Source organism: Triticum dicoccoides, chromosome 5A (genome assembly GCF_002162155.2).
Source record: "Triticum dicoccoides isolate Atlit2015 ecotype Zavitan chromosome 5A, WEW_v2.0, whole genome shotgun sequence".
Taxonomy (NCBI): Eukaryota; Viridiplantae; Streptophyta; class Magnoliopsida; order Poales; family Poaceae; genus Triticum; species Triticum dicoccoides.
The window spans coordinates 668,487,172-668,497,523 of record NC_041388.1 but is presented as its reverse complement, the minus strand read 5'-3'; the positions used below and the strand labels follow the sequence as shown (position 1 = coordinate 668,497,523).

The window sequence follows — 10,352 nt, the reverse complement described above, 5'->3', positions numbered from 1 at the left end:
TCCCCGTCAAAAAATACTTGCCGACCGACCGGGTGTCCCCCGTCGCCCCGGCCCGGTGCCGGCCGAGCACCCCGCCCAGAGCGCCATCACTGGATCAACCACCCCGTCCAGCCGCGCGCTACGAAACATCGGTCGTTTCTCACGGTGCAATCTCAGCCGGAAACCGGCGGTCGCGCGCATCAGCTGTAGCCTGTAGGTCTCGGGCTCCGCAGCGCCGCTGCCGAGCCACCCGGCCGGCGCGCACGCACGCACGCGCTTTGACCCGGCCGCCGATAAAAGGCCCCGCGCGGCAGCTCCCTCCTACCCGGTTGCCACACCCACAGTCTGCCACAGCAGCAACAAGCTAGACATACCTGCGTGCGTACGTACGTTTTCGTTTTCCTTTCTTGCTCCGGCCGGCCGGCCGGCCACGTAGAATAGATACCTGCCCAGGTACGTACCTCGTTGGCTCAGACGATCGGCGGTTGGACTTGGGTGCGCGCCCTGCCCTGCTCCGGCCAAGGAAAGAGGTTGCGCTAAAGACGGGCGGATGGCAAAGGACGACGGGTACCCCCCGGCGCGGACGCTGCCGGAGACGCCGTCCTGGGCGGTGGCGCTGGTCTTCGCCGTCATGATCATCGTCTCCGTCCTCCTGGAGCACGCGCTCCACAAGCTCGGCCATGTAAGTCCCCTCACTCCCGCAACAAGAACAAGAACAAGAACAACCAGAACCAGAATCAGCTCATGGCTTCCTTTCCTCCCTTGGTGCGTGTAAGCAGTGGTTCCACAAGCGGCACAAGAACGCGCTGGCGGAGGCGCTGGAGAAGATGAAGGCGGAGCTGATGCTGGTGGGATTCATCTCGCTGCTGCTCGCCGTCACGCAGGACCCAATCTCCGGGATATGCATCTCCCAGAAGGCCGCCAGCATCATGCGCCCCTGCAAGGTGGAACCCGGTTCCGTCAAGAGCAAGTACAAGGACTACTACTGCGCCAAAGAGGTAACTAACTTCTTGTTTTCCTTCCTGATTGGCTTGGCCTGATTGGTGTGGTGTCTGTTTCTCCTGCAGGGCAAGGTGGCGCTCATGTCCACGGGCAGCCTGCACCAGCTCCACATATTCATCTTCGTGCTAGCCGTCTTCCATGTCACCTACAGCGTCATCATCATGGCTCTAAGCCGTCTCAAGGTGAGCCTTTCTTTCTTTCTTTCCCGTGCTTCCAGATCCTGCGCGGTTCCCGGGCAAGGTGGCGCTCATCGTACGTCTGTCTCAGTTAAACTGCTACCAATCCTTAACCTGCTCCGGCATAATATTCTTATTCCTCCCCCCGGCAGATGAGAACATGGAAGAAATGGGAGACAGAGACCGCCTCCTTGGAATACCAGTTCGCAAATGGTCAGACAATTTTCCAAATGAAACCTCTTCTGTTTTGATGCGTTTACAGAGGCAGGCATGATCAGAGCGAGTGAACTGATGATATGTTCTTCTCTTTCCCGTGCTTCCAGATCCTGCGCGGTTCCGCTTCACGCACCAGACGTCGTTCGTGAAGCGGCACCTGGGCCTCTCCAGCACCCCCGGCGTCAGATGGGTGGTGGCCTTCTTCAGGCAGTTCTTCAGGTCGGTCACCAAGGTGGACTACCTCACCTTGAGGGCAGGCTTCATCAACGTACGTAATACCCCAAAAGCCCCCTCTCCTTCTAGCTCCGTCGGCCATTGCCGCGACGCTTCTGAAATAAGTGCTGTTCCAACACCAATGATCACATGCTCTCTCTTTCCATGATTCTGCGCAGGCGCACTTGTCGCAGAACAGCAAGTTCGACTTCCACAAGTACATCAAGAGGTCCATGGAGGACGACTTCAAAGTCGTCGTTGGCATCAGGTAGGTTGCATTCCATGGATATGATTATACAATTGTCGTCAGGCTCCATATGATATTGCTTAGCTTCCATATGATACAATACTATCAGTTTGCTGCGTCATGGTCTTTGCCCCTGCTGGTCCTTGTTGCATGATCTTGACACATTTGGCCTCTTTTCGCAGCCTCCCGCTGTGGGCTGTGGCGATCCTCACCCTCTTCCTTGATATCGACGGTATGGACCTTGTCTTTGCCCCCTTCTCTGTTGCCTTGCTGCTAAAACACTTGTAATTTATTTGTCTCGTAACCACCGTTCATTTTCTAACCTTTCCCCCCTTTCTTTCTGCTCATAGGGATCGGCACACTCACCTGGGTTTCTTTCATCCCTCTCATCGTAAGTGCGAATTTCTCCGCCGAAAGCAACAGCCAAACCCCATTTGATTGCAATGCGAAATCACACCTAATAATAATTCAAATTGTCATTGTCCATCTGTCTTTCCCAGATCCTCTTGTGTGTTGGAACCAAGCTAGAGATGATCATCATGGAGATGGCCCTGGAGATCCAGGACCGGTCGAGCGTCATCAAGGGGGCACCCGTGGTCGAGCCCAGCAACAAGTTCTTCTGGTTCCACCGCCCCGACTGGGTCCTCTTCTTCATACACCTGACGCTGTTCCAGAACGCGTTTCAGATGGCACATTTCGTGTGGACAGTGGTACGCCGCGGATGAACTTGTCAGTTAATAATATGGGTGTCAAGGCACCAAGTGCTGCTGCTGATGAACTGCACTGACAGAGATTTACCTGTGTCGCAGGCCACGCCCGGCTTGAAGGACTGCTTCCATATGAACATCGGGCTGAGCATCATGAAGGTCGTGCTGGGGCTGGCTCTCCAGTTCCTGTGCAGCTACATCACCTTCCCCCTCTACGCGCTAGTCACACAGGTAATAAAACCGTTGATGAAGATCTCTGAACAATTGCTCTGGGAGAGGAGAAACAGCAGCCTTAATCATCTGTGTGCACTGGCTTTGTACGCAGATGGGATCAAACATGAAGAGGTCCATCTTCGACGAGCAGACAGCCAAGGCGCTGACCAACTGGCGGAACACGGCCAAGGAGAAGAAGAAGGTCCGAGACACGGACATGCTGATGGCGCAGATGATCGGCGACGCAACACCCAGCCGAGGCACGTCCCCGATGCCTAGCCGGGGCTCATCGCCGGTGCACCTGCTTCAGAAGGGCATGGGACGGTCTGACGATCCCCAGAGCGCACCGACCTCGCCAAGGACCATGGAGGAGGCTAGGGACATGTACCCGGTTGTGGTGGCGCATCCCGTACACAGACTAAATCCTGCTGACAGGCGGAGGTCGGTCTCTTCGTCAGCCCTCGATGCCGACATCCCCAGCGCAGATTTTTCCTTCAGCCAGGGATGAGACAAGTTTCTGTATTGATGTTAGTCCAATGTATAGCCAACATAGGATGTGATGATTCGTACAATAAGAAATACAATTTTTTACTGAGTCAAAAAATTTAACCTGCTAAGCACAAACAAAAACCCTCTCATCTCAATAAAAATACCAAACGGCAATCAGTCTCATAACATAAGAAAGAGCTCTGAAGAAAATAATCTTCATCCCCCAAAAGGTAAATGAGTGCCACTAATATATCAAGCTACTGGAAGGCACCAGTACTCTGACTCAACTGGAAATCTAACCAAAAGTACATTGCTTTTTGGGAAGAAACAATCTATAGCATAACCTGCGTAAATCATTAAAGGAAAAAAGGTATTCATCATCCATAGGCTAGTCAGCTTTGACACGAGCTCTTCTCTGGTGAGCAACTATGAGGATCAGCGATACTAACATGCCAATCACATGCCCAGCAATTGCACCATAAGTGACACATATTGGCCATTCCTACAAAAGATAAAAGGAAACAGGCATGAGTTGCAAAAGCAAGGTGGGGACAATAACAGCAGGCAGTCAATTGTAAGGCACAGAAAAGGTAGTCTCATCCATGTGCCGGTAAATACTTCATTGAAAATAGAATGCATGGAAAAAAATGGGGGTGGTAATATAGACTAGTTCCAACAGCAGCATTCAACACACGAGAGAGCATCAGACAAACTAATGCATTTTGCATCACCGCTCTGAATAGTTAGTCCACGAGCTAGTCTTTAAGTTATCATGTTACCTACTGGATATGCATAAACATCTCTACAAGATCCCGTCTTTTATGATGCTCGTCCGGTCGTCCCATAGGTATTCAAAAAAAGTCGCAGTCAGTATCTTTACCTGCCAAGATCTCTCCCAGTCAAGGGGCATAGGCCAAGCACCAAGCCACGCTCCTATTACAGCTCCATGAGAAGGCGCAGAGATCATGTAGTCCACAACATTGGATGATGTGCAATAACTGACATACAAAAACACAAATCAACTAAAGTATCAGTAAGCACAGGGCAATGACAATAGAAACTCTCTATGGAATGAACTCATCACAATAGCACTTATCTAGGATTCAGGAATATACATAGTATGAGAAAGCGCGTTCTGCCAATCCACTTTGGATGCTCCAAAGACACATGCTGCTGGAACAAACTGCAATGCCATGCATTTAGCTTGTCATGCCTCAGTTATGCAAGTACATTATAGTAAATAATACTACCTCTAACTAAATGTAAGACATTTTTGCCGTTCAATTTGAACTGCAAAAACATCTTAATTTAGTTACGAATTGAACTGCAAAAATGTCTTCTATTTACTTACGGAGGTAGTAATTGTCAAGAAGTATGAGCACAAGACCAGCAAGTCTAATATTTTTCAGTTGTCAATCTTGTTGTGCTGAAGTACTCATTCAAGAATAAGTAAAAGCACAGCAAATGCCACTTACCGTGAACAGCGACATAAGACTTGACCAATAGATTGTCGCTATCCAGTACCTAAAAATGTGAAAATCGCATCAGACAAGGCATTAGTTTTTGACGAAGGACAAGACACTGTTGGTATGAGTCTTTTATGTTTAAATTGACATATCCTTGTGCAAGCCCGTCAGATGAGGTATTATAAAACACTAATGTTCAACTAACATTGTACATGGTTATTCTAGTGATGACTCCTAATTAGCGTGCATCACGGGGACTAACAACCATACATGACCTTGTCAGCGGGAACTTACTTGATTCCAACAGGCGCGCCAAGAACAATAGCACCAAATGCATTTACGAATGCCCCTGGCAGAGAGAAGAAGCATGTAGCATAAGGATAAATAAATGAAAAGCAGAAAGACGGGCAGGTCCTAAAATAACTCAGCCTGGCCTCTTGCATTCCTAAAGAGCAAATCAACATGTATTAGTAAGTCGTGAGTACTAGCTAATGACTAGGATCCAACATTGAGTTTTTTGAACGCGTGATATCCTACAGGCACTCGTGTTCTTCACATTGGATGGACAGAAGGCTCTCGAGCAAACGCAACGGATGAATGTGCAAAGGCAGCAAGGAGAACTAACCTATGGGCAAGCCAAGCAATCCCCGTGCAGCAGCCTTAAGGAACTGCAATCGAAGAAACACAATCACCTTATTATATCACTGAACAAAAATATGATGTTTGGAAGCAGTTGATGCAACAAACCGAGCAGCGTTTGGGATCTCGCCGGAGCAGACTGAACACCACGATGACAAGCGGCGCCTCACAGACCTAGAGAAAAAGCATCCGTCCTGGTCAGAAGACACGTGGGAAGCGTTGTTGGGGTGAGAGATGGGGAAGGGAGGTTACCACGAGGAGGCGGAGCGCGTGGGCGGGGTCGGAGACGAGCGCGCCGCGGCCGGCGAGGGAGTGGGCGGCTGCGAGGCCGGCGAGGCAGAGCGCGTGGGCGGCCAAGGCGGCGAAGGCGCTGATCTGGGCGACCTCGGCGCCCATGGCGGGGCCGCGCGTGGAGAGTCTAGTCTGCCTTCGAGGTGGGACTGTTGGTGCTGACCGACGGCGAGCTAGGTCGTGGCAGCCGCGGAGGAGCGAGGAGGCCGTCGAGGCCCAGAGACAGGCAGCCCTCTCTGACTCTAGCGCCTACGGCGAGGCCCACAGCGGCGCGTGACAAAGGCTGGGCAGCGCCGCCGCACCGGGGGGTCGGAGATGGGAGCGACGCCGGCGGAGGTAGCGATGCGAGAGAGGGGGGAGAGAGACGGTGAACCGGTGGAGCCAGACCGGGCACCCAGTCGGAAGTCGCAGCAAAGTGGTCCGGTCGCACCGCCCAGTGAGTCACCTGTCTTCTCCCACGGGCACACGGGTGACGGGTCCGACCGAGCCCGACGAGGGTTTAAAGCCTTTCTTGCTCAGGTCCAACCCCATCTCGCCGCGAAACCAACGCCCCGCGACGCGATCTGGCCGCCGAGCATGGCGACACCGCTCCGCCTCGCCGAGCTCCTCCTCCTCGTCCTCGTCGCGGCCTTCGCCTCCGCCGCGCGCGCTGATCTCGTCATCTCCAGGGCGGATCGGAAGGTCAGTGGGCCCTCCCCCGCTCGCTCCTCAGATCTCAGGACCCGCCGCGGTTGACGTCTCGGATCTGATGGTCTTGTGCGACCTTCTCTCGCGTTTTGCAGGTTGATTTGACTTCGCACATCGTCCGCGTCCTCACTTCGCTCAAGGTACGCTGTTGCGCTCTACTCCTGCTGTGGGAATTGAATTTAGTCGTCCAGCTCAGTGTTCCATCCTGTTAACCTACACAAGTACTCCCTCTGTCCCACAATACAAGAGCGTTTTCGACACTAGTGTAGTGCCAATGTCAAAAACGCTCTTATATTGTGGGAGGGAGGGAGTAGTAATATTTTTGTGCGTGTCACGTTTTCCTGATTGATATGCTGCGATGTGATTCATGTAGTTAGCATTTCATGAATCTGAGACCTTCGTTACTTCATGCTAATGGGCACTGCCTCAATGGTCACCAGTATCCACAAACTTATTCTCAGAACTGAGAAACGTACAGTCTCAGCCGTGATTTTTTTTTACCAGAATGTAAAATAGGTCACTGTATTAGACTATCGGTAATAGGGGCTATATAACTAAAATCCTTAAGTAGCTTTATTCTAATACTCTGTTTGTGCTTATTTGTCATGTCAGAATGCTGCTGTTACTTATAAACCCATTGATTTCAGGTTGAAAATGCCGGCTCCGAGCCTGTCTCTAAAGTCTTGCTGGCTTTTCCCAACATCCAAGCAAAAAACCTGGCAGCGATCAGAGCATTCGGCACTGAGGGAAAAGTGAAGGGTCTCAGTAGTATTCTTCCGATTGAAGTTGTTGAGCCTTCTGGTGTTCCCCCAGAACTGACCTTCTTTTCAGCATCGTTGCACAAACCTTTGACAAAGGGGAAGATTCTTCACTTAGATGTCTTGACCGTATTTACACACTTTCTCCAGCCGTTCCCAGAAGAGATCACCCAAGCCGATTCGCAGCTGGTTGTCTTTCAGGATAGCTCTCACTACCTGTCTCCTTACCCTGTTAAGGTCCAGACGCTTAGTATCAGATTGCCTGGTGGAAGGGTTGAATCATACACAAAATATGGAAACACAAAACTTGTGGATTCCGAGCTTAAATATGGACCGTATGAAGATGTTCCCCCGTTTTCCTACAACCCTATTATTGTGCACTTTGAGAACAACAACCCATTTGCAGTTGCAAAGGAACTTATAAGGGAGGTTGAGATATCTCACTGGGGCAATGTACAGATTACAGAACATTACAACATTGTTCATGGTGGTGCCAGACTGAAGGGTGAATTCTCCAGGTTTGTCTCTGTTCTAAATTGGTGTTTTAAGTAGCTCAACTTAAGAAGTCATGTCCAGAAATAACTAATTCCGTGTTTCTATTTGTAGGCTTGACTACCAGTCTAGACCTTATGCAAGAGGGGTTTCATCATTTAGGCATCTCATTGCTAGATTGCCTGCAAGGGCCCACTCTATTTATTACAGAGATGAAATCGGTAATATTTCAACATCACACTTATGGAGTGATTCTAAGAAGGTGCTGCTGCTATTTATTTCATTTATTATGGTTAAATTTCCCAACAAAAGCGCAACGCATGTATGTTGAATGCTTTTGCATGTCCAACAATCTTATTGCAGACCCAACTGGAAATTGAACCGAGGTTTCCCTTGTTTGGTGGTTGGCAAACAACCTTTACCATTGGTTATGGTTTACCTCTTCAAGACTTTGTTTTCAGTGCTGATGGAAAGAGATTTCTCAATATCACATTTGGTTCTCCAATGGAGGAGATTCTCATAGAAAAGCTCATCGTAAAGGTATGTGGTCAGTTGCATCAAACCAGTATCATCAGGAATATGGGGTTTCATTTCCCCCCTTTTCTCTGATCTACTGAGTTCCACTGTTCCAGACCTAATTTCCATATCATTTGACTTTCTTTCGTATTGACATAAAATCTGTACTTATTTAGGAAAGCCCCAAGCTCTAGATCCTCTTGACACACACGAAAACATCATTTTGGCCATGTTTCCCTGAACTTGACATCAATCACTATTGATTTTATCTGTGCGGGTGCTTCCAGTTATGTGAATAATTTCGCATCAGTCCCCTCTTACACTTGTATATATCTTTCTTTTCGGACAGGTCGTTCTACCTGAAGGTTCAAAGGATATTGATGTTTCAGCTCCATTTCCAACAAATCAATGGCAAGAGGTGGTCTATCATTGGATGATAGATAACTGAATAACTAGCTCATCCTATTCATCGTTGTAACAAAAGTGATGTGTGGTGCAGGTGAAGTATTCACATCTTGACATTGCTGGAAGGCCAGTTCTAGTCTTGGAGAAGCCTGATGTTATTCCAGAGCATAATTTGCATTTCCAGGTTTGTCTTCAGAACTATTGTCGTGCCAGTAGTTTGCACACTTGCATGATGAAAATTCTAAACTGTGTGAATTGTTGGTCAAACTGAATAAATAATCTGTAAAAGGATTATGCGACTAGTTTCACATGAAACAATACTTTTCACATGCAACGATACTTAAAGCTGCTACTGGAAAGGTTTTTGTTATCAACAATGCTTTCTGTGAGTCGTTTGTGTACTGATACCTAAGCAGTGTTTTATGTGAAGTTGTGAACTGTAGCTAACTATTTTTTCCTTTGCAATATGCAGGTGTACTACAAATTCAATAACATCTCGTTGCTCATAGAGCCGATGATGTTGATTACTGGCTTCTTCCTCCTGTTTGTTGCATGTATTGCCTACATGCACACTGACATGTCAATCTCTAAGAACTCTCCTTCTTATCTGGCAAAGCTGCAATGGGATGAGGTACAATTACTTTAAGCCTCAAACTTCTCCAAGTTATTTAGATCAAGGACTCAGGAAAAATATACAAAACTGAAACTGAACAGTTCGGGGTGCTAGAAGGGCAAGGCCAGTTTGATAAGTTAACTGAAACTGAACATCAAGTTTTGTTCAATATAAAGAAAACAAGCATGTACTTGGAAAGCCATGGAAAATATTATTATTGCAGATCAAATTTGAACCTAAAGATTAATATTTAGGAGCCATGACTACTTTTTAAACCGGATTGTCCTTAAGTTTATGGGTTGGAATAATGAATAATGTTTTTTTCCTTGTAAGTAAAGAGTTTGTGGTCATCTTTGTGCAGTTTTTTCTGTACTGTTTTGATTATATAACTTTAGTATTGTGCAGTGCTGATTTCTGATGGCTCTTTTGTTCTCCTGGTGCAGGTGCAAGCCACTGTTCAGCAAATCCAGGGTATCTTCGGCCAGTGCTTAGCTGTTCATGATAAGCTAGAGACATCATTGCACGATTTGTCTAGGACTGGAGATGCTAAATCTTGCAAAGCAGCTCGTAAAGCAGCTGATGCACAGTTGAAGGAATTAGCGAAAGAGCTGAAGCCACTGTGGTTATCTGTACAGTCATCCCCTCAGTCTTATCAGATATGGCCAAAGGTTTGCTCACCAAGCTTCTGCGACCGCGTTTATGTTGTATATAAAAAAAATGAAATTGAGAAACATATTCGACCTTGCCATGTCGTGCAATCTCAATCTTGACTACCTTTCCGCATTTATTCTGATTGCCAAAAATAAAATCATTACTCTTTGTGTATTGTTGCTGCAGCTAGAGGACTTGGTTGCGAAGGAGAAGGAGTTGCAGGAGAAGCTCATGGCAAGGCATGCCACCGTGGTTGACAGCGTCGAGAAGAAGCAGCGCGGGCAAGACATAGAAAACCGGATTGCTTCCCAGCAGCAGAAGACCGCTGCGCTGAGGCAAGAGGTCGAATCTCTTCTAGAGTACCTTAGCGAGATATGAGCAGACCCGGTCTCGTTCCTATATCATTAGTGATTAGACTGAAGGTCTTCGTCTGCACTTTTGTGTAGATGTTGTGTTGGTAACCCATTATCCTAGTTCCTGAGGCTAGGTTTTGAATAGACCGTGTATAATATGATATAAGCACCGTAATCATTTTGGAACTGATTTGTTTTTTTTGTTTTGCATCATGATAAAAAGAAATCATGCGGAACCA

General features: G+C 48.0%; 3 protein-coding genes across 3 annotated transcripts; 2 read left to right on the top strand and 1 right to left on the bottom strand.

Annotated features, from left to right (window-relative positions):
• The first annotated feature begins 282 nt into the window (after nucleotides 1-282).
• On the top strand, nucleotides 283-3,357 carry LOC119303959 (protein MLO). The gene is made up of 11 exons (XM_037581117.1): nucleotides 283-661; nucleotides 759-977; nucleotides 1,047-1,163; nucleotides 1,310-1,370; nucleotides 1,481-1,641; nucleotides 1,766-1,854; nucleotides 2,016-2,065; nucleotides 2,184-2,224; nucleotides 2,334-2,543; nucleotides 2,643-2,771; nucleotides 2,866-3,357. The coding sequence occupies exons 1-11, from the start codon at nucleotides 530-532 to the stop codon at nucleotides 3,259-3,261; spliced, it is 1,605 nt and encodes a 534-aa protein (XP_037437014.1). The 5' UTR covers nucleotides 283-529; the 3' UTR covers nucleotides 3,262-3,357.
• Nucleotides 3,358-3,375: 18 nt separating this feature from the next.
• On the bottom strand, nucleotides 3,376-6,046 carry LOC119303960 (phosphatidylinositol-glycan biosynthesis class F protein-like). The gene is made up of 8 exons (XM_037581118.1): nucleotides 5,600-6,046; nucleotides 5,456-5,521; nucleotides 5,334-5,376; nucleotides 5,003-5,057; nucleotides 4,718-4,766; nucleotides 4,358-4,425; nucleotides 4,123-4,240; nucleotides 3,376-3,744 (listed from the first exon to the last, which is right to left on the bottom strand). The coding sequence occupies exons 1-8, from the start codon at nucleotides 5,741-5,743 to the stop codon at nucleotides 3,631-3,633; spliced, it is 657 nt and encodes a 218-aa protein (XP_037437015.1). The 5' UTR covers nucleotides 5,744-6,046; the 3' UTR covers nucleotides 3,376-3,630.
• Nucleotides 5,939-10,352, top strand: LOC119303958 (dolichyl-diphosphooligosaccharide--protein glycosyltransferase subunit 1A-like). The gene is made up of 10 exons (XM_037581116.1): nucleotides 5,939-6,319; nucleotides 6,421-6,465; nucleotides 6,973-7,601; nucleotides 7,690-7,837; nucleotides 7,939-8,115; nucleotides 8,441-8,509; nucleotides 8,591-8,680; nucleotides 8,969-9,127; nucleotides 9,553-9,777; nucleotides 9,947-10,352. Exons 1-10 carry the CDS (start codon nucleotides 5,954-5,956, stop codon nucleotides 10,136-10,138), a joined length of 2,100 nt encoding a protein of 699 aa, XP_037437013.1. The 5' UTR covers nucleotides 5,939-5,953; the 3' UTR covers nucleotides 10,139-10,352.

Bases quoted from the DNA above. Each gene is read 5' to 3' on its own strand.
- LOC119303958 (XM_037581116.1), top strand. From the start codon at position 5,954: ATGGGAGCGACGCCGGCGGAGGTAGCGATGCGAGAGAGGGGGGAGAGA. The intron at 8,510-8,590 runs GTGGTCTATCAT...TGTGTGGTGCAG, and splicing joins CAACAAATCAATGGCAAGAG to GTGAAGTATTCACATCTTGA. The intron at 9,128-9,552 runs GTACAATTACTT...CTCCTGGTGCAG, and splicing joins CAAAGCTGCAATGGGATGAG to GTGCAAGCCACTGTTCAGCA.
- LOC119303959 (XM_037581117.1), top strand. From the start codon at position 530: ATGGCAAAGGACGACGGGTACCCCCCGGCGCGGACGCTGCCGGAGACG. The intron at 1,371-1,480 runs GTCAGACAATTT...CCGTGCTTCCAG, and splicing joins GGAATACCAGTTCGCAAATG to ATCCTGCGCGGTTCCGCTTC. The intron at 1,855-2,015 runs GTAGGTTGCATT...CTCTTTTCGCAG, and splicing joins AAAGTCGTCGTTGGCATCAG to CCTCCCGCTGTGGGCTGTGG.
- LOC119303960 (XM_037581118.1), bottom strand. From the start codon at position 5,743: ATGGGCGCCGAGGTCGCCCAGATCAGCGCCTTCGCCGCCTTGGCCGCC. The intron at 4,767-5,002 runs GTAAGTTCCCGC...TCACATTTTTAG, and splicing joins GGCGCGCCTGTTGGAATCAA to GTACTGGATAGCGACAATCT. The intron at 3,745-4,122 runs GTAAAGATACTG...TATCTTTTGTAG, and splicing joins ACTGGGAGAGATCTTGGCAG to GAATGGCCAATATGTGTCAC.